The sequence below is a fragment of the Lagopus leucura genome, unplaced genomic scaffold (genome assembly GCF_019238085.1).
Source record: "Lagopus leucura isolate 7727_CA_CO unplaced genomic scaffold, USGS_WTPT01 Super-Scaffold_100157, whole genome shotgun sequence".
NCBI classification, from domain to species: Eukaryota; Metazoa; Chordata; class Aves; order Galliformes; family Phasianidae; genus Lagopus; species Lagopus leucura.
In genome coordinates this window covers 10,585,745-10,608,733 of record NW_024962334.1, presented here as the reverse complement: position 1 = coordinate 10,608,733, position 22,989 = coordinate 10,585,745, and the positions used below count along the sequence as shown (strand labels likewise).

Sequence of the window (22,989 nt, the reverse complement as noted above, 5' to 3'; positions counted from 1 at the left end):
TTATTCTGTAGGCATTAGCCAAAAACGTGCTCCGGGAAAGAAGAGTGTAAACAAAATGCAGGGCACTGATGGAAAATAGGTGTGACCTTTATTTGTCAGCAGTGAGAGTAAAGATCCCAGTTTAGCTGTCTAAAGTGGGGTCTTTATTGTTCTTGTTTCTAGAAGAAATCAGAGCAAGTAAATAATGTCGTAGAATCCTCAGAGTTGGAAGGGACCTTTAAAGCCTGTCTAGTCCAACTGCCCTGCAGTGCAATGACCAGGGACACCTGCAGCAACATCTGCTGCTCAGAACCACATCCAGCCTGACCTTGAATGTCTCCAGGGATGGGGCATCCACCACCTCTCTGGGCAACCTGTGCCAGTGCCTCACCTGCCTCACCATCCTCACTGTAAGAGACTTTGACCTCATATCTGACCTAAATCTCCCCTCTTCAAGCTTGAAACCACTTCCCCCCATTCTGTCGCACAGACCCTGCTAAAAAATCTGTCCCCATCTTTCTGGTAGCCCCCCTTTAGATGCTGAAAGCCTGCTATTAGGTCACCTCAGTGCCTTCCCCTCCAAGTTCTCTTAATTGATGTATTTATTATGCAAATGGCTGGGGAACCGATCATAAAAACCTTTATGAGCACTTAACACCACCAGGTATTTTTGAGAAGTCCTATCCAGAATACCACTATAACATACATATATCTCATATGTTTTACAGTAGCAATATATTAATGCGTGTATTAATGTTTTTAACCAACATGCTTGAGGTCAAGTCAGTCAAAGATGCTGTCTTTTGGATTCTTCCATTCTGCAGTGATCTGGAAAAATATTTCTCCTGTTATAACAGGAATCATTGCTGAAGCTTTCACAAATTTAGATGCATCCTGGCTTGAACATCTAGAACAAAACTTCCAGTGCATGTTTGAAAATCTGTTAATAGGCTTTCTGGGTCTAATAGACTAAATAGGCCTACAGGAATGTTGCCAAGCAAGCAACTCTAGATACAGCCCATGTACTAAACAGCACTGTGTATTGTAGATAGCACACAGAAGGAAATACTGGTAACTGAAGGTGGGCGCTGTTTGTGAGACATTGGCTTCACTGCCATCCAAGTGAATACAGATTGGTAGTAAAATAACAGAATTTTTAAAATGAATAAAAACTCCCCGACTTGGGGCATGATTATCACCCTGTGCTTTTATTTACTTCTTTTTCTGTCCTCCGAACTTATCAGCGTTCAATTATGCCACGCAGTAAAAGTTACTGCTTTCTTTTGCATGCTGCTTTATGAGAAGTTTGTCACTTCTGCCCACCCTTCAGTGATGCCTGCAGGCACATCACCTCTTGTTTGTTTCTTCTGCTTCTCCATAGCTGAGATTTTGCTCTGTATTACACGCTCCTGCTCCTGACAGATCTCTTTCTAAACAATCTGTATCATGACCTACCTCAATATCTGGGAAGTTTCTCTCTTTGGCACACAGCCTTTCAGATCTGTATTACAGCAGTGAACCTGAAGCAAACCCTAAAAGTGTCAGTGTCCCTGAAAGAAATATCAAGTGTTCAAACGTAGAAGTTGTTCATATGTATTGTATATATATGCAGATTACATGCACGTGTATTAAAAAATAATAATAATTGGGAGTGGCTTGGTTTAAGCCGCAGTTGTTTCCTCATTGAGAATATAGATTCTGGAGACAGTGAGCACTGTCCACTCCAGAAACTCACAGATGAGTTCTACAACTTGCAAATTTATATCACGCAGAAAAGCATTTCAGTATTCCTCTGCTTCTAATAAGAATAACCTGTCTGCCAAGGTGAAAATACTGATATTTGCAAAAGATGGGAAAAAAAAGTACAGTTGGCTTAGCTTTTCACAATTTATTTGTATTAATCTTTGTAAGCAAGCAGTAAAGAGTACAAACAGATAAATAAGCGGTAGTTTGTACATGTTCCCAAATCCCGTTCACCTCATTGGCTCCCCACCAGATCTGTTCAGTGGTAGATGTGGGGAAGTTACACCTGCTGATCAGGTTCTGACTCATACCTGGGGGAGGATTTAGTCAGAGTTACATCTCCATCGCTCCACCTCTCCCCCAGAAGTAACGACAGCCAGGGACAGCCAAGCTGCCTGTGTCCAAGCAGTACTTTTACCTCTAACACTGCATGGGGATGATGCTGCTGACTGGGAGGAAGCTGTAAGCTGCAGTGCTGCTGACTGAAGTTCAGTAGTTTCAGCTTTCCCAGCGGACAGGAGACATAAGACTGAGTTCTTAATCGACTGGCCGTCATACTGATTCAGTAAAGACATTATATACATAGGGAGAAGAGGGCATGGACTGTGATTCATGGAGAGATTCTTTGAATAGATACTGGCTCTATCCAAGTATATCTGTAAGTCCAAGTGAATTTTTAATAATTTCACTTCTTTGTTAGCTGCTCATGGGCTTTAGCCAGTGAGCAGAAGATGCTGAATATGGCAGTCTCACTTTTGGTTTACACTTTCTCATACAGAAAACTTCAATGCAAGAACTGAATAACCATCCCTTCAGAGAAGCTATGATGCAAGCAAGGGAAACTTCCTGCAGAAGGAAGCAATCCTGAGAGGCTGAAAAGGGAGGAATATATTAGTATGTTGGCAGCAGCTATTTGTAGGACACCTGGGGGAATATGGTGGGTGAACAGAGCTCCATGCAGGTAGCGAATCTGGGCAAAAAGAGATGGCAGAAGGTTGGAAGAGAAACAGAGATGCTTTTTCTCTTCCTGCAGGTCCTGAACAGCACAGCAATTCCCTCCTCCTGCCAACTCCAAAGCCCTAAGGATATGTCCCCCTCATACATTCACAGATCATGTTAAGGCAATACGAAGAGGAATAGTGACACTGTACAAAGGCAGGAGTAGGCAGATGACTTGGCAGAAGTCTTTTCCAAGGGCTAGTTCAAAAGCCAGCTAAGGAAGGACAAAGCTGCACAAAAGACAGACAGGGGAAGGAGGCATTTCCATGGACACCTTGAGCATCAGGTACATTTGTACTCCAAGATTTAAGTAGGTAAGAATTAGAGGTTTGGTGCAGAATGCCTGAGCTTTAAAGGAAGGCAACTCTTAAGAGCATGAAGGTAGTTGTGTTCCCAGTAAAGGTTTGGAGTTAATGTCACTGACAAAAGCATCTGCTACATATATCCCAGTGCTGCTGAAAGAATGCTGAGGCCAGGACAGTAGAAAGGCTGATAAAGGCAGCTGAAGGCAGCAGTTGTGACTGCAGCTATTTGGTCTCAAACCCACTACATAAAGGCAGTTCTTCTGACCTGCAGCTTGCCTCCTAATCCCCTTAGCCTTGAAGGCAGGGCTGAAGTTTTTGCCTACTCACATTAATGCTTCAGAAGATCCAAGACAGTTGAAATAATATGTACCTGACAAACTGGTACTTACTGTATCTGAGATTAGGAATACGGGTCAGAAGTAGAAAATACCAAAAATGTTTGCCATAGTTATTACAGAAAAAAAAAAAGGGCCCTGAAAACTCTATAGGCTTCTGGAGGTAATTATGATACACTGAAAATTAGGTTCCCTTACTGAAAAGATTTTACTTTTGCCTTCAAAGCAAATCTAAATGTGCCATAACAGGCTTTCTGAGATCTTTGTAGTGCTAAAAGTATAGCTCAGCTTTAAGATGGGCTTCACAGTCCTGAAAGATGTTGGCAATGTGTTACACCCTAACATGATGGGGATCAATTGTTTGGAATAGCAATAAAAGCAATTCGCTCCCAGCTGTGCTGTTCCTGTCAGCTCATGTGATTACCCAGTGCTTGTTCCACTTCCAGAAGCTGGATTGTTTGGGGGATTTGTGTCAGCAGCACTCACAAGAACAGCCATTATGTTCCCTTCTCTCACAATTTCCACTGACTCATTCTTAGATTTTATCGTGAACAACCGCTGCCATTGATCAAATACATCACTTATCAGGTGGCACAGAATTAATGGACAAAAATTCATACGTATCTGACAGAAAGACACTATAAAAACATGAACAAGCAAAGCAGCAGACCTGCCTGTGCTTCATCTGCTTAACATTGGATATGCTCATTTTACAGAAACAACTGCCAAAATATTTCAGAAGCACTCCAGTTCACCGTATCACAGACTCCTCAGTGCCTCTTGTCTCCTTTATTTATGCTTCTGGTCTTTTCAGGACTTTTCACCTGTCTTTAACTATGTTTTTCAAATATAAAGCTCTACGTAACTTTATAGGATTATGAATTTTTTGGTCAGTCTTCAGGTAAGTTTTTTCATTCTGGAGTAAATACATATTCCACATGACTGATGACCTTCTGATTACGTGACACAATACACAGGTAAACAAGGAAGAAAAGACACAACAGTGCCAGAACAGTGAGGAAGATGAGGAGCCCAGCAAACAAAGAAGGTTTCAGAGGTAACTGGATCAGCTTGCCTTCTGCTGGAATCATGTTGGTGAGGCTCAACATGTAACCAAGTGACCATGCTATGCTGCTGTTACCAACCTGAAATACAGACAAAAGAGTCCTATTCCCATGTTCTTTTCATTCAAAGAAAAGAGCTGAACTGCTGATGCTGGCAACTGTCTGTAAGTTATCAAGGAAAATTGCTTTTTTTTTTTTTCAGTTCAAGAGAATGCTAATAAAACTGATCACAAGGATGGGTGATATACAAGCAGACAGCCAGTTATTATGGGCTTTTATGTACACAGAACATATTTTTAAAGAATCAGCACTAGTGCACATTCCTAGAATCACTCTCCTGTTGTAGCCAAATCCTAGGACATTATTTAATTCAAGTAGATAAAAGCTCACAGTCCAACTGACATGAGCAAAGAGGAGGCTAGGGTAAATTTAATGTTAATTAACAACTTTAAGCAGTCCTACTGGTTGTAGGAGACTACAAGGACCTATAATATTTGGTCATTTCTATGGTTGTGTATATTCTAATACCTTTTGTTTAAATAATATAGAAAAAGCTTCAGCAACAAGAACTGAAATGCAACAGATTGAGCAAAGCAATAAGATGGACTAAGTTGATTCTTCATTAATAAAAGAGGATAAACTTCTCATTATGGGGTTCAGAACCTTTGCAAATCATCCAGTTCTGCAAAGGCACAGATCTTAGCATTGTGTTAAGGTTCTCAAGCTTTCACCAACTAAAAGCAAATATCCTTTTATAGCATGGGCCAGAAAAAAATCTCCACACTTCTCAGTATATACCCTTGGAGGCAACTGTGCTGTTATTTCTGGGATAGCTTGTCACAGTAGATGTGACTAGTTTTAGCTCTTTGAGGGGCAGATCTGATTAAGAGGATGTAGTCTTTCTTTTGGACTTTCACAGTTACCCTGGTGCAAACTGTAAGTAGCAAATAAGCCTTTGGGGTTTCCATTTTGCTCAGTATTTTTATGGTCTTGCTAAATACAGAAAAATATTTCTGGGTTTGGTTGCTCCCACCTGCAGGGGGCAACAAAACATACGTTAAAAAAAAGAAAAAAAAACGATCCACTCTTTAAGGGTCCAGATTAAGATCCCAGAGTAAGCTTTGCTGATTTCCTGGTAGAAGGGCTAAATCTGATTTGATTCTTTAGTACACTAATAGTAGAGTATGACTGTTCAGAAAACATTACTTAAGATTACTTATGATTTCTCAGTGAAAGCTTGTCAGCATACCTTGCATTTAAGAACTCTCTGCACGAAGATCTACAACCATTTATTTGTTGTTTTTGCACACAAGTGCCAAAAAATTTCCACACGCAAAGGAGATCAAGAGACAACCTAGGACAAGGTTTTACAGTTAACAGAGAGGAAAGGATGCAGTCACAAAGCACTGCAGGGACTATATTTCCTGATGCAACAGCCAGGCTTACATAGTGGGCAATGCCTTCTGAACTGGAAGCAAGGATTTCTTAGCAGCAGCTTTAGAATGACTGTATACCACTTCATCCCAAGTATTCTAGCTTTTAGGAGGAAAATCAGAGGTCAGGGAAGAGAGTAGTGTAGGTGTTACACAAACATGGTTGCAAGCCTTCTGTCTGCCATATTCAAGCCAACAGTCTATCAGTATAAATTCTTATTCCAGAAAACCAGATTACAGCACAGGTGGATGTGCTATCTGAGGATGATGGCTGCCCTAGTTGCTTCATCCCCTGACTACAAACCATCTCTGCCCATCTGCCCAAGGCTTTGGCAGCAGACAGAAAGGCTGGACTTCTCCTGTTCAGCCCATCAGGATTAGCTCACTGACTTTGACTGGAAAAGAGTTTCAGGCCTTAAACGAGCCAATACTTTAACTGGGGCAAGGTTAAAAATATAGTATTATTTAATATTCGACACACTGTTAATGCTTTCTAAAAGAATGTAGCCAGCATCACCAAGTAATGATGCAGCCTCTGGAACCAGGCTGAAATTGGTAATGAGGCTTGAAAAGTGGCTTTGTTTTATGCATAACATTTGACAATCATCTATAAAGGCTGTTTACAACCATAATATTTTTGTAGGCTGCTGCATCTTCTGTTTTCTTCTAGACATCCTTGGGTTAAAATTTGTGAAGAAACAATTATTACTCACCTCCTTTTGAAAGTGTATCTGTGGCCAATTCCCTGCATCAAAGTTGTAGCCATGTACAAGCAAGTAATAAATAAAATTGGCTGAAAAACAGTAGGATCTAGTGTATATTTCTTCAGATTTAGGTAGCATAAACTGGAGCTGAAAGCACATTAAAAAAAAAAAAAAAAGTAAATCATAAAAACCAATTTGTTTAAAAAAAAAACAAAACAAAACAGAACCCAAACCAACCAGAATACTTTGGATTCTAATTAAAATGCATTAGAAACAGCAAGTAAAATTGTGGACAACTAGGAGATTTACAGTGAAAACACCCTGATGTTGAGACAGCTTACATGGTAAAGAATAATCAAAATAAACATAAAACTGTACATAAGTGATCAAGGATGTTATCGTTCCTAAATTTTCCATGTCATCTTTATAGTGTGGTTAAAACTGTGGTAGTAAACCACAGCCACAAATCTCTTTAAGAGGATCACAGAGTGCACCTTCTGTGTGGCAGTCAGCTACGAAGCAGCGATGATGGTAAATTACAGTAGGAAATGCAGCAAAATGAATGCAAAACAGGGAGCTAGTCTGGTAATGGGAGGTACTTCCCTTCAAATTTAATACAGGTCTGTCCATTTATCCTAGTTTCACACTAACTGCTGAGATCAGAACAGAGCATGAGGAGTATTACAGGAGTAGAAAAACACTGAGTTAAACCTCCAGTAACAGGACTGCTCTCTGGATGTCAGTTTTGACCTAAGATGCTCATTTTGAAGATGAGTATCAGCTGGAATTCACAGACCCAAACAAAGTGCTTTGAACTCCCAGTTGCAAGTCCCATCAGTTACAAGAAGAGCAGTGTATCACAGAATACACAAAACATCCCAGACAGATGAAGTAAGATGGAAAATGAAAAACTGCTGGGTGAAAACAGTGTGGAAAAGGTCATGGAATGCCCGTTGGGGCCAATTTACTATTCAATTTTAACAATTTTTTACCTTTTCCTCATATGAACCCTGTGGGGACAATAGTGAAAAATCAATTTGCCTTCCACCAGTACAAGTTCTTCACAGCCAGTGTTAGCTCCCATTTAAGTCAAATTATGGCTATACTGCATCAGCTCTGTTGCACTGTGCACTTGCTGATAAATGTAGAATATAGCTGTTTGCTACTAAGTTCTTTGAATATATCATGATACTGCTGACAGTGTGAGATCAAAGTGTGTTGTTAATAAAGATCTAGCTAAGTCTTGTTTTAAAGTTTAAATTGGCCTGTTTTATCAGCCTTCTAAATGCTTCCATCATGGCAATCTCCAATTCCCTGGAATGAATAAATTTACACCAAGTATGAGGGCTACTCTGAAAGTATCACAGAATCACAGAATGGCCAAGGTTGGAAGGGACCTCAAGAATCATAAATTTCCAACCTCCCCACCACATGCAGGGCCACCAACCTCCCCATTTAATACTAGACCAGGCTGCCCAGGGCCCCATCCAATCTGGCCTTGAACACCTCCAGGGAAACAGAGCATCCACAACCTCTCTGGCAGCCTGTTCCAGCACCTCACCACTCTCTGTAAAGAACTTCCGCCGATATCCAACCTAAATCTTCCCTCCCTCAACTTAAAACCATTTCCCCTTGTCCTGCTGTTATCTACCCTTCCAAAGAGTTGACTCCCCTCCTGTTTGTAGGCTCCCTTTAGGTACTGAAAAGCTGCAATGAGGTTGCCCCGCAGCCTTCTGTAAGAAATCCCTCTGATTGGAAGCATGGTGGGAAAACAAATGTTAATACTGACAGAGACCTCAAAAGTTTTGGACACTCGAACAGTCCATTTTGTTTTTATATCCCATTCACAAATACAAAAAAAAAAAAAAAAAGAGAGAGAAAGAAAAAGAAAAAAAAAAGGCGCACTTACCTGGGCCCAGCTTTGTGAACAGAAAAACCACATACTTGAATTGAAGTCAGCGAGAGAAAAGTGCCCAGATAAATTCAAAGCATTAATTGTATAGTAGAATCCTGAGAAAGCCTATAGAAAAGGAGCAGATGAAAGGCCTGTTACTTTCAAAACTACTGAAATCAAAAGCAAAAAAGTTCAAAAGGAAATGCTGATTTGAAAACCCACCACAAAATTCCCTTTAACTTTTGGTTGATGGATTCCACTGAATGGACAGTCCTCCTGGTTTCTGCAAGTAGTGAAGTTAAACAGTAATGAAACCATCTCCTGACACAGACCTGGGTCTCCTGTTCCATGGAAGATTACAGATTGGTTTGGGTAATAATTTGCTGGTCTCAGAGACTGTGTACAAAGACTGCCACAGAAGTACTTCAGTGTTAAGGCAGCCTCGTAATTCCGAGGGTAACATGGATTATCCACACTGGAACTGGTGCTTGACTTCTGAAGAAAAACAAAGACTACTCAGGAGCATGAAAGACTTAATGTGACGATAACTACAGAAATCTTTCTAACCCACATTCACATGTTCTTGATCTCTTCTCTGTCATGGCTGAACACTGTCATTCATATGGACTCTTTTCCTCAAAACCAGCAAAATCAGCAAAACACAGAACCCTTTTTTTTTTTTGTCTAATGTTACAAAACTCAGAGCAATATTTAACAAATATGAAAACCTTTGAAACCTAAGTGCTTTTTGGCCACAGCAACACAAGCTTTAACTGGGGTCTCCAAACTCCACCAAAGGGAAGAGACCACAACCCTAAGAACCTGCTCAGATGATTACTGAACAGCTGCAAGAGCAGCAAACGGTCTTAAACAGACCTGGAGCAACAATGCTAAAAGCCTTTTCTCAGCTTCTTCTCTCCCATAACACTGGAAGCTGTGAGTGTAGACATTGTAGTTGTAACCATACAACTTCACTTGCATGGTGTTATTGAAGTTCTCCTGAGAGTCCTCTGGGATAAAAGAAATTTGAGTGGAAGCTCCTCCAAGATCCAGTGCACCCATGGTCTCTTTTCTGTATGGATGGACCCATGTCCTCCAAAGGTTTCTCTGCACATAAAAATAAAAACAAAGCTAATTAGAAATATCATCTGATTGTTCTCCCTTCGAGCTCTTCTACTTTTAACTGAACTTTTTTTTAGATTTCCCCTCCCTCTTTATCCTTCACTTTTTCCAGAAAATCTTAGCTCTGAGGAAAGCATGCAGATGTAATGAGAAGTACTCCCACAGAGCAAAGAGTCTGAAAGATGGAAAAAGTAATACAGCATAGCTTTGAAGACCGAGGACAGCATAATAATCAAAGCACTGGACTAGTTTGATCAATATCTATACTAGAATGCAGGAAATTGAAGTCTGGGTACCTGGGAGATCTGAATGGAATTAGCATGCAAATTTGCTTGTTTCAAGGCAAGATAAATTATTAAAGGAATGGAATACTATTATACACAGGAAAAGAAAAGAGAATGAAAGTAGAGTAAAATAGAAATCAAAGGAACATGAAGCCTTAATCTGTACATTTCCATCACCAAAACTGCAGTGACAATAAATCTGATCCATTCAGTTGGCATTTTTCCCTGTTATCCAGAACATCCTCCAAATGCTGCATTTGATCTACACAGTCACTGTGCAGAATACCTTTTCTGTGCTAGTAATTCCCTCCATATTTACTGCAGTATAATTTACTATGGATGGTGATGTGAACATAAACAAAGAAGGAAAAAGAAACATGGGCTAGCAATCATACTTATGAAAAAAATCTACAGTAATAGATTCCTCTTAAGAGCCCATGGGAGAATTTCCCTCCTATCTCCATTCTTCTTACAAGAATAGCGAGAAGCTTCTTGCTCCTACTCATGATAATCTACACTTTAGTCTTCACACAACTCTATACTAAACTGGCTTCAGAACGTCTAGCATTCTCTTCAGGAGTCCTCATGAATCTGTCATATGGAAATTGAGATCTTCAGCATTAAAATCCATGTGGCAGGAGACTGACATCACCCTGAAGTTCATGAAGTCATTTTTGTTGCATAAAATAAGAAAAACCATGCCAGAACATATGATACTACTATTTAGTTTTCTTAGCTTAGCAGGGACCAACAACACATTCACCAAGTATCACTTGGATTGCCAACTCCTGCTTACTAATTTCCACAGCTGAACAGGAACCATTCTACCAAGACAGTGAACAATACTCAGAGGTGTGGTTGGAATTATTTTCAGCCTAGCAAGACTATCTGGAAGAACTGCAATAAATGCTAAGAGCAGCACACAACTGCCATGAAAGCATATGACCAGTTACAGGAAAATACCTCCTGTTATGAAATGCCTGCCTGACACTATTACAACTTCAAGGGACGGTGTAAGCATCTTTATGTTGCTATCACTATGGACAAAATAGGAGGACCCACTAAGTGATCTTCCCTCCCAACTACAGACATGACAGTTGATGTCACAGCCTGCAGCTTTTCAGCAGTACTGTAATGAACTGTATCAGTGATTCCTGGCCCAGCTGAGGCATATTGGGCCACATAAAATTCACCGCTTAAGACAACTGTCTTTTTTTGTTAAGACAACTGAGCTAACATTGCCAAACAGTTTGGAAACTCCTAAGCGGCGTAGACTCTTCACCAGTACGGCTGCAGAGGCAGCAACTACCTGCAGAAGTCACAGAAAAGAAGGTGGAAACATCCTTAATTGGCACCACTGTCAAGATGGTCAACACTTGTCACATTTTAAAATACCAATGCACTCAGGAGCAATGCAATTTCTGTTTCTCAGTAAGGCACTGACGTCATTTATGGAAGAGCCCAGTTTAGTGGATCTACAGTTTTACCTTTCCCAGGTCAGATCCCAGTCACATCTTTTCATCTGTGCTTCCTTTGTTGAATTACTACCACAAGGCCCTGTTATATGTCTCATTGTGAAATGAAAACTATAGCTATGACGTTTTAACAGTCATTTCCTCTCAAACCTCTCATTTATAAGAAAGAGAACAGTGAAAAGCATGCATTTTTTTTCCACACACCTCTAAGAAACTGCCCATTAAATAGTTGGCTGTTATCCATCCATACACCCCTTCCTCTGGCCCAGTTATGATATGCGCACCCCTAAATCGAAAAGGTTGTGCTCTGAAGTAGTTTTGAACGCTTGCGAGGATTTCGTTGGCTGCTGTTTCATTTTGCAACCTAAGCATTTCACAAAACATGAGACACTGAGTATGTGGAAAGGCAATTTCATGTTTAGTATTCACTGCCTAGCAGCTCAAGAAAAGCCTTACAATCACCTAATAAAAACTGACATTGTTTTAGCCTAAAGGGGATGGTTATTATAGGGAACAGCCAAGGACCCAGCATCATTGCAGCAAGCAACTCGCCCACTATGTACAAACTTCACTCTTCATCATACAAGTTCATAAGTATTTTGTCTCAAACATGCTCTTTTCTTAGTGAACTGAGTGCTTATGTGATATCTGTGGGCCTGAAATCTTTCTTCTCACTCTGCTTAGTCAGAGACCAAACATATAAAAAAGTCTGTGCCACAGCTAAAGCCACAGACAGACCCCAAAAGCCACATTACATCACATCCATATCAAGAAAACTCTGCAGTGTCTAGCTTTTTGGCTGCCCTCAGATATGCATAAACATCATCTGTTTACATAGTGCTGGATTTTAAGATAACTTTGAAAGAGCAAATTAAAATTCTGCCTTCTACAGAATAAAGAAAGAATTTATTTCCAAAATGGTACAAGAGAGGATTTTCATATAGCCCCGCTTTCCCTATTAAAAAGAATAAAATAATTTAATTGGCCAGGCTCCATTTCCTTTTGAAAAGACTAGTTTCCAGTGGACAGAAATGTGCCCAGTACATTTTTCACATTCTTTCTTCACAGACTGCTATAGCAATACACATGTAGAGGAGTTCAAACTTCCACTGTACCTCAGTAGCCTCATGCCAGCTGTAGCCCCTAGATAAATTGAAGTGCTCTTATGTAGATGAACTGGGATTCTCTCCTTGACTTTATTCAGGCACTCATCAAGCGGTTTCGCAAGGGCTCCTGTGTTATGCTCATAACTGGATATACCAGGACCTAAAAGAAAACAAGTAGATTGACTGCATTCTGCTTTGCCAAGTACAAATTAACCTAATTAAGCAAACAGTTGTTATGACAAAGAGGTTCCCTCTTCTCTCTTGTAGTTGCAAACAACAGAATGGTTGAAAACTATGACTATTTAAGGAATAAACAATGTAGTGACTGTCTGAGCTGTGTGTGACAGAGAAGATATCTGAAACTTCTTGCTTGTAAGGGTATGCATGTGCACCTATAGTACCATGCATGTAGTAAGATGTGTATAAGAGCATAACCATTTAATGTCATCGTGACAATATTACGTGAAAATAGGTTTACTCATAATGCTATAGAAAATAAGATGTCTAGTGGATGTGAAATTTCTCTGATCTATTAAACTACAGCATATACTTCTTTGCACACATTAAGACTAAGATTTCCCAAACTGTTTTCCATAATTTCTGCGGGCACCATTGCACCTCTATAGCTCACTATAGCTCACTGCTTTCAACTAAAACTAAAAAAGCTGCTGCAAGGAATTGCTGCCGAAATTCCAAGACACACACAAAAGTGGCTCTTGATGTCACTGAGGTACAAGTTTAGGTTGGTGCATGAACTACTGAGAATTTTACAGCTTTCCAAACTTCCAGTATCAGAAATGGGAGTCACACTGTGCTACATAATGTATAACTATTTGAATAATTTAAATGAAAGTCTCTCCTCCGTTACTCAACACTCCAAGGACCAGCAGGACCTCAGCTTTGCCAGGTTCAACTTGAGTGTGAATAGAGACGTTCCTCAGTAAAATTCCCTAGCTGAGGATGTGGCACACAGAGAAATCCAGGAAAGCAGAGGACCAACTTTGTTTCACACCCTCAGCAGCTGTTGTTGCCTCACACTCCCCATACACTCTCTTTTGACAATAGCCTCTACTCTTCAGTGTTCAGAACAGGCAGAGCAGGTCACAGGGCAGTAACTATCCATTCTGGACAGCCTACTTTGCTGATGATTAGAGCCTGACCAGGACAGACTATTGAAAGGTTTTGATTTTGGGCTGGTTCGAACAGACATGGCAGAGTTACCTAATAAAACATGAAATGAAATTACAAGAACACCATAGAAATGACAAATTAGTTGATTGTTTGACTTACAAGTTTAGTAAGTTTGTGCAAGTCTACCTCTTGGTGAGGCCCAGAACCACCCCCGCAATTTAAGTGCCTAAGGCTACCCTCAGATAAAGAAACATTACCAGACACTTTTGGCACTGCACTTCCCCACGTTACCTGAGGAACACATGAACCCTCTGTCTCCTCCAGAGCAGAGGCACCCAAGACTAAAGCAATGAAATGTGCTGATTTTATACACTGGATGATGAGAAGTACTGTGGGTGACTCTGGTTAAGGCCCCATGGGGCCTCACAGCAATTTGGACGCCTCTATTTCCCAGCATTTTGTTTACCCAGTTAAATTCCCAAAATAATTCCCTGTCCGTTTTAGAGGAAAATAGAACTGCAACTTTCTCACTCTAGAACTCCTACAGGCAACATTCTGAATGAGTTAAGACATAAGCAAGCGGAATGTACCCCCTGCCCCAGCAAGCAGGCTGCCACACCTGCAGCTTGTGAAGAACACACCACCAGGCACGTGACAGTACATTTCTTCTGGGCACATTACATTTGTCTTCCTTCCTTTGTTGCTCTAAAATTATCTATACGTATGTTTAATGATGATGACAGAAAGATTGGTGCTGTTGAGAAACTGTTCCCTCCTACTCATCTCCTAGTCACTTACGAACCTCTGAAGTTACACCTCTGACAGGTATGTGAAATTTTGGTATCTTTGCAAGCTTAGCCAAATGTCTCTGACATTTCTTAGGAAGTAATCTACAGCACACTGCTAGAGCACATACTTAATTAACCACACTGCAGTCTGAGCAAAAATCAGTAGAGTTTAGTGTCCTCTCTCTGAGAGGAGCCAGTGTAAAACCTCAGACAAAAGACAAGGCACGCAGCCAGTGGTGGTTGTTGTGAGATATCTTCAAGCGGGGCAAAAGTCCTGGTTTTCCTGTGGCAAGGACCTGCATATTCGTATTTGAAACAGCTATGACATTGTTAGAAACAATCCCATAGTTTAGCTGTTTTACTTGTTAATTTTATTAGACTCTCCCTTGCTATCTAGAATTGACAAGCTCTTCCAGTTTACTTTCTTCCTTCATGCCTTTCATAGTTCCCCGTCTTGTCTCTTTCAAAGTAATTACAGAATAATTCCAGATGAACTGCATAGGCCTCATTTGTCTAGGAAATTTGACTCAATCCACAGAAGTGTTTTTAAAATACAGCTAATGATCTTGGAAACTAAAAACTAATTCTTCAAACTCCAGTGGCATAACTGGCATCCATTTTTGCCTTCATCAATGCCAAACATCTAACGGGCTAAATTTCCAGTTCTTCTCAGAGATTTCTAATTCCAAACTGTTTTTAAATATATCTTATACTTTCCTTCTGAAATAAATTATTTCAGGGTGTAAGGACTAAGCATATAAAGACTCTCTGTAATTGAATTCTGTCTGCACCACTCATACACTGCAGTGGAGTAAGGCAAGTTTAGCTATAATTTTCTCTCTGTTGGAAAATAGTGCACCCTACCATAGCAACAGGGAAAAAAACCCAGTATAAGCTTCCAGATAACCTTTTCCCAGAGGCTACAAAAAGTAAGGAACTACTATCTGAGCTCACCTTTCACATCACACTTGAAGGTTTGGCTCACTACTCCCGTATCATTTTCTTTTTCTGCTGGCCATTCATAGACATAGACTGTAGTCCGCGAAGATCCAGCGTCAAGGACTATTCCATACTGTGGAGAAAGAAGTAATTGATCACATCAAGAGACAAACAGTGACATCCTCAACACCCATATGCAGCCACACTTTTTCAAATCATCAAACTAAAGTGTTTGAAAGTGTATGCACAGTATAGTTACAGGAGATACGTTAATTCTAGTGTTAGGTGCTTAGACAGGGATCTAACAGAAAAGCATAGAATAAATCTGTGTGCAAAACAAACAGCATACTATATATCCTCAGTAATGAATTCAGTGAAAATGGAAAACACTCATCTCCTTTCAGCATCAGGATTAAAATCCATGCTTGACACATAGATAGCACTGTGAATTGCTTTCCCATTAACCCAGCTAAACTCACTGGATACTGATGGGTTTGATACCAGAGCACAGACTTTAGATTCAGCGATACACAAAGGATCTATAAAGACACAAACAAGGAGGTAGAAGTGTATAATCCACAGATAGAATGATGAAACAAGTCTGGTTCTTTTCTAGTTGTGCAATAAAAGTTTTCCTTTGAGTGGTTAGGCAGTCCATCTGAGAATCTGGCTCTGACCATAGTCTGTGCCAGAGTGCATACGGGGAGGAAAGGAGAATCAATACTACTGCATATTTATGAAATAAATGAGAAATATTAATGTGACCTATACAAAATCACTGGGTTCTCTGTAGGATTAAAGTGCAGGTTTTTCCATCTCATTCCACTGCCCAGCAGATCAGTGTTAACCTCTTTCCTACCTTTTGTGGCAGCAGAAGACTATGGCAACTGAAAAGGCAAACTGACAAAGGAAAGGCAATGAGGCTGCACCTGGGGTACTGTATCCAGTTCTGCCCTCCTCTGTACAAGAGACCTGAACATACTGGAAGGAGTTCAGGGGAGGGTCACCAAGATGATCAAAGGTCTGGAGCATCTTTCCTGTAAGGACAGGCTGACAGTGCTGGGACTGTTCACTCTGTAGAAGAGGACATTCAGAGGTGTGAATTTGTATGAATTCCTGAAGGGGTTCCACAAAGAAGACAACACCCAGCGCCAGGACAAGAGATAATGGGCACAAACTGGAACACACGTTGTTCTTTCTAAACATCAGGAAGCAATTCTGTGCTGTGACGGTGGTGGGGTACTGGCAAAGGTTGCCCAGAAAGACTGTGGAGTCTCCTTCCTGGAGATCTTCAAAAGCCACCTGGATATGCTCCACTCTGGCTCTGCATGAACAGTGGTTGGACCGAGTGACTCCAGAGGCCCCTTCCAACAGAATCGTAGAATCACAAGGTTGGAAAGGACTGACAAGACCATCTAGTCCAACCATCCTTCCATTACATTGCTACTACAAGCTACTAAACCATCTCTTGTAGCTCCTCAGGCAGATGCCTCTTGAACACTGCCAGGGACAGCGACTCCACCACCTCCATTTCTGTGCCTGACCACTCTGAGAGAAAAAATTTTCCTTATGTTTAATCTAAATCTCCTCAGGTACAACTTGTGGCCATTTCTTCGGGTCCTGTTTGTTGCCTGGAAGAAGAGGCCAAATCCCTCCTCATCACAACCTCCCTTCAGGAAGCTGTACAGTGCAACGAGGTCACCCCGAGCCTCCTCCAGACTGAACAATCCCAGCTCCCTCAGCCGCTCCCCATAAGATTTGTGCTCCAGACCCCTCACCAGTTTCGTTGCCCTTCTCTGGACACGTTCCAGGGCCTCAATGTCTTTCTTGCGCTGAGGGCCCAAAACCGAACACAGTACTCGAGGTGCGGCCTCACCAGTGCTGAGTAGAGGGGGATGATCACCTCCCTGCTCCTGCTGGCCACACTATTTCTAAATCAGGCCAGGACGCTGTTGGCCCTCTTGGCCACCTGGGCACACTGTCAGCTCATGTTCAGCCGGGCATCAACCAACAACCCCAGGTCCCTTTCCTCTTCACAGACATCCAGCCACTCATCCCCAAGCCTGTAGCGCTGCATGGGGTTGTTGTGGCCGAAGTGCAAGACTTGGCCTTGTTCAACCTCATCCCATCCACCTCAGCCCAGCGATCCAGCTTACCTAGATCCCCCTGAATGGCCTCCCTATCCTCAGGCAGATTGACACCACCTCCCAACTTGGTGTCATTTCAAACCTACTGACGGTAACCTCAGCCATGCTCTAATTCGGTAAAAGGAGACTTGTTTTGCTTTTCCTCTTTGCTATCCTCAAAAACAAGTTTAGCTGCTCCCTCTTCAAAAATCATCAAACTGGTAGGCATTGCATAGTGTAGGGTTCACTTCTCAGTCAACTTTTTTTCTTTTAAAAAAGACAGAAGGAGCTGACAGTAGTGAAAAATGAGAGCCTCCATCTGGCTGCAAACCAGTAAAAGCAGCTGGAGCGGGCTAATTTATTTCATCACACAGCCTCCCTTGGATGCCCCAAATCTCCAAGAAAGATCACTGCTTCAGGTGGCACACCATTCAACCTCTGTACCTCATTAGTTCTCAGTTTCCCACTGTAATCCTACAAGCTCCTGTTCCCCCAAGAATTACCAGTGGTATCAGTCTCTAGTCTCTAGTCTGTTTCTCAGAGGTTGCTAGATAATGAAAATTCCATTCATATTTACTCAGATGACGTTTAACCTGATCAGCTACAAGGTGAAAAGTTCCACAGATACCATCAATCCTCTGTGCTGTCAGGTTCCATTCAACCACTGTTTTAGCTGAAAACTATTCAGTCACTGAAAAACTATTCAGTAACTCCAGAATCAAACACAGAGCCCTCCATATAAACTACAGCTTTCTGGACAATCAGGCTTACAGCCCCAAAAGAAATCCAAAGCCAAGCATCTGGCAGAAGAATTGCCAAAATTCCTCCGGAATCAGCCATGAAATTGCTGTGACTCAGGAAGCAGACCTCCCCAAACAAACCACCTCCAGATTAGCCAGGTGGATCTGATATTTCCTTGAAGAGTAAAGTAAACAGCTTTGTCATTCTGAGTTGAAACTAATGACAAACAAAAGCAATACGTAGGCTGTATTTTAGATAGTGTCCTTGGCATACATAGCAGTGCAGTTTTGCCTTGAGCAAAAGCTGTTAGGATGTAAGACTGCTCCAAGCAGAAATTTAAGTCAAACAGGAAGTAAACGTGAGGCACTGTGTCCGTGCAAGGTTCCAGCACACGCACCCTGCCACACCACACCAACACTTAAAGCTGATATCACAATACAAATTCTAGGCCAAAACCTGATTCATACAAACCAAAGATTATCATAATCCCATGAAGTGTAGTAAGCTATCAGCCTATTGCTATTACTATGAACTACTCAGATAAGTATGTAGAGGGAAAGGTAGAAATGACTTCAAAGAAGTATCTGACAAATTGTCTATGCTTGTAGCTGTAAGAACAAAAAACTGGACTGCATAGCATCCCTGGAAGGCTAGTTTCTATAGAATTGTCTTCAGTTGTTCTCTTTGAAGAATTCACATGCATAATCCAGCAGCATAAGGCAAATCTTGAACCTACTTCTCAGATTGTTTCAGTTTGTCTTTTTCAGTTTGCTCTGCTGCTCCTTACGTAGCTAACTTCACTTCTCTTAGTATCTAGCAAGTCCCAACATGGGGTAAATCAGAACATACACACTTGCAGCCCAAATGCTTTATGATCCACAGCAATCATGTGTGGTTTGCAATGATTTCAGTAAGAACTTCCTAAATGTGATTGAGAATAGAATTTTAACTCCAAGAAATACCTGAAATAACTTCAAAATAATTTTGAATAATCTCAAAAAGAATTTACAATTACTTCTAACTTCAGACCAAAAAAAAAAAAAAAAAAAAAAAAAAAGCAATGTTTTCTTTTTTAAATTGTTTGGCCTTTGTTTAGCCTGCCAGTCTTGAAGAAGGCATTGTGTGATAGGTATCACAGACACTGAGTTAAGGAATCCTTTTTCACCTTTGCCACTGTAACCTTGGCCAATTCTCATTTTGCCGCAGCCTTAGTCTTCCCATTACGTAAGGAAGACACAAGACATAAGGAACATAATTAATAAGGAACATAATTAATTTGTGGGTGTAAACACACTTGAATTACTCCATAAAACAGTGTTTAGAAATGATGATTATTAAATATCAATTCCAAATACTGGTCTTCCTTACCTATTATTATTACTTACCTATTTCTTACCTACTTACCTTAAGGCCTGGGGAAAGAATCTTCTGCTGATTAATCTGAATCACTGCAATAGCAATGATAAGAATTACACTTAGAAGAAGGAACACTTGGGCAACAATGCTCGGCGTTCTGGTAAGCATCCTGAAACAACACAAAAGGCAACACTTCAATAGTGTGAAAGGATTCAATGATTGTGTACAGTACCTGAAGCTCTGAATCAGTTAAGACTTAAAATCTCATAAAATCTCATTTCCTCAATTAGATTATGCTACATGAAAATTCTGTATTCTGCTTAAGAACTGCTTGGCATTTGGCTGTCACCAACTTGCCATTCTCTAGAAGAGGTGTATGTATATTGTCATATTCAGGATGCGTGAGTGCTCATTTCCCACAGTGTCTACATGTAGATGCATGCTGACCATCTCCCATTGCCTCAGGAAACAAGGCCAATAGGCAGGCTGAGACTAGCGCACACTCAACAATCCTATGCATACCTGTAACCAAGACACAGCCACAGCCATGTAGGCATAGTGCTGGTAGCTGCTAAATACAGCTCAGTGTTCCTACCAGTGATACGAGGTCACGGTCTGTACTAGATACAGGTTGCTTCAGCAAGAAACAAAGGAAGTTTTAAGAATACTAAAGTAGACATCTTCTAACTGCCAACGCGTTCATGATTTAGATTCATGTGTATGCACATATTAACATAGTTAATACCAAAGATTTTTATGCTTTACAGGAGTTGAAAATGAAAGAAATGGGAGGTGACAAGCTCAGTTTTCAGAGAAAGAGAAAAAGAACTTTCCTGCCTTTCTTGTTTTCAGAATCCATTTGTTTTGCCATCAGCCTAGCCTGGCATGATGTATCCTAACTCCCACCTCCTAACTCTTCCATATTGGTGGATACTGTTGGCTGCTCAGGGCTGCCTTGTTGTTCCAGCAGCTGTGAATGCCAGCCTATGCAAGGACAGGAGGCCAGACCTGCTGTGTGCTCCAGGGCTACAGCACACTGGGTGAGTCTTACTGTACCTTTAGCACATTGCCTGTTACTTTAGCTCCAACCAGAGCCAGAGGGCTGAGGAAGAAGGATAAAGTGCTCCTTTATGCATCTTCCATATTCCAGGTGCCATGAATTTTCAGCTTATGTTAGCTACAATTGAGAAGTGACTGAAGGAAGACTTACCTACTTGCAACCTAGTTTGTTAACATTCAGTCCTAGATCAAAGCATTGACATTCAGAGCTGGAAATGGTAAGTAATTACCAAAGGAAAAAATAAACAAACAAACAACTCTGGGCAAAGTATTTGAAAAATTTAAGCATTGGTAAGAGCAAGCAATAATCATTATCACACCACTGACACTTAAAAACACCCCATGATCACTGAATCACAGAAGCACAGAATCACAGAGTGGTCCAGGTTGGAAGGGATTTCAAGGATCATGAATCACCAACTGAAAGATTTTCTGCTATACCTTTTTATACAAGGGACACTGAAATGTGGGTTTGTTGAAGTTCTCACGTGCTTTCCTGGTACTGGGATTTGTCTTCATCAGACACAATTTCTTATTTAACAACCTTTTTTGGCAGAGACCATACTGAGTAAGGGAGTAAGCTGCTCATGGGACATTCATCATACAATTTTGTCCTGCCAGCAAACAGGACAACATCAGAGGGGAATAATCTGTAAATCCCAATGTAAGCAATGGCCTTTGTGTCAGAAGGACATCTTACACTCCATGCCCTCTTGGAACTGTTACGCAGCTGATATCTTATTATCTGAACTGTGCAAGACGTTTTATGGTTTTATGTATTTGGATCAGATGTGCAAGGCTGTGCTTAACCTTACCTGGGCTCACCCAAGCTGCACACGGGCTAGGCAACACAGCGACACCAGCTGCATTCACTGAGATTTGAAGAGACAGCAGAGAGGAAGGAGTTTGTTTTCTCCGCGGTGTAAGCAGTTGTCATGTAAGCACTTCATGTCCCGCACTTGGAAGGAAAAAGACACATAAGATTTTAATTAAGTTTCAAAGGCAGCAGCCTTTTAGCAGTCATTATTAAAGCATCGCCCCGAAGCAAGCAGCAGCATGAAGACGTACTTCCCACACCCAGGTAAGCGCTGTGCACCGCACAGGAGCAGATGGGAGTGTCATTTTCTACAGCTTTCTTCCAGCAGAAGGAAGGCTGCCTGCCAAGGGAAGCTGACCACAGCAAACCTCTTTGTGCCCACAACGTTTTCCAAGCTCCCAGGTTAAAGACACGCCGCTTTGTTCACGTTAAGGGCGGGTATGCAAGAGAAGTACCTTTCTTCGCACTGTAACCGGAGAGATACGCGCACGTGAGCATTTATTTCAAAAGCAATCCGCAGCTGATGGAAAGCAATAAAAAAGAAAGCGACACACAAACCCCCAGCAGCCCGCGGACGCTGAGCACCGAGGCCGCCCCACCGCCCTCCCCTCAGCGGGCGGCTCTGGGCGGGAACCGCGGGAACCCGCCCCTCTGCGCGGCCGCCGCCCGGGCGCAAAACGAAAAGCATGAGGTGCAAAATCCCGGTGCGTACGGCTGAATGGAGGAGATGGGTGCAGCCGAGGCGCGCAGCAACCTGCTTGGTTGCTAGTTTTGCTGCATCCTGTGCCACATCAAGGCTTGGCAGCAGCATATGCATTCTTGCATATGCTCAAATGCATACGCAGAAGTACTGTCACTAAGATCATAAAATCACAGAGTCAAGGTCTAAAAAGACCTCTGAGATCACCTAGTCCAAAAGCCAGCCCATCCCCTGAACCTCCTCCAGACTGAGCAATCCCAGTTCCCTCAGCTGCTCCCAGAAAGACTTGTGTTCTGGACCCCTCACAGTTTCATTGGCCCAGCCCTGGGCCCAGCCCTCCAGCCAGTTTACCTGCTCAAGAGTACGTCTGTCCAAACCATAGGCTGCAGGGGAACACTATGGGAGACAGCGTCAAAGGCTTTGCTGGTCTAAGTAAACAACATCAGCAGCGTTTCCTCATCCATCATGACCAGTGGGTCACCTGGAGGATGAGCAGGAGATGAGGTTGGTCAACAGGGACAGCCAGTGCCTGTCTGACCTGCATGGTGTGCTGTAGACAAGGATCATGCTACAGCCTGCAGCACAGATTGACAGGGAAAAGAGCTCTGGGGTCAGTGAAACACTTTAACCACCCAGCTGCCCTAGTTGGATTCAGGTTCACATGAAGTAAAAAAAAAAAAAGCACTCACTTGATTTTTTTTTCTTGTAATGATGTTAATGAATCATTATCCTTGATTTTTGAATAAAGAAAGGAGAACAAGGAAACATCTGCCACTTTGTGACTCATCTGTAAGGTTCCTTCCATAGTCCACCCATTGTGGGGCCTCTGCTTTACTGCTAGAATGAGATGTCATTTCTTTCTTATGATGACAGCACATTATTAAAGTAG

The 22,989-nt window shown here is 41.6% G+C and overlaps 1 protein-coding gene across 4 annotated transcripts; it reads right to left on the bottom strand.

The window, feature by feature from the left end:
• Positions 1-1,887: 1,887 nt before the first annotated feature.
• Positions 1,888-22,563, bottom strand: ENTPD3 (ectonucleoside triphosphate diphosphohydrolase 3). Of its 4 annotated transcripts, none has more exons than XM_042889290.1 (11): positions 22,452-22,563; positions 21,399-21,541; positions 19,573-19,693; positions 15,317-15,434; positions 12,453-12,603; positions 11,542-11,701; positions 9,333-9,563; positions 8,679-8,951; positions 8,472-8,582; positions 6,572-6,709; positions 1,888-4,506 (listed from the first exon to the last, which is right to left on the bottom strand). In XM_042889290.1, exons 3-11 carry the CDS (start codon positions 19,690-19,692, stop codon positions 4,273-4,275), a joined length of 1,536 nt encoding a protein of 511 aa, XP_042745224.1. In that variant the 5' UTR covers position 19,693; positions 21,399-21,541; positions 22,452-22,563; the 3' UTR covers positions 1,888-4,272. The 4 variants fall into 4 exon arrangements, with proteins under 4 accessions (XP_042745224.1, XP_042745225.1, XP_042745226.1 ...); XM_042889291.1 differs by lacking the exon at positions 22,452-22,563 and adding an exon at positions 21,856-21,929; XM_042889292.1 differs by lacking the exon at positions 22,452-22,563 and adding an exon at positions 21,652-21,772.
• Between the last annotated feature and the right edge of the window lie 426 nt (positions 22,564-22,989).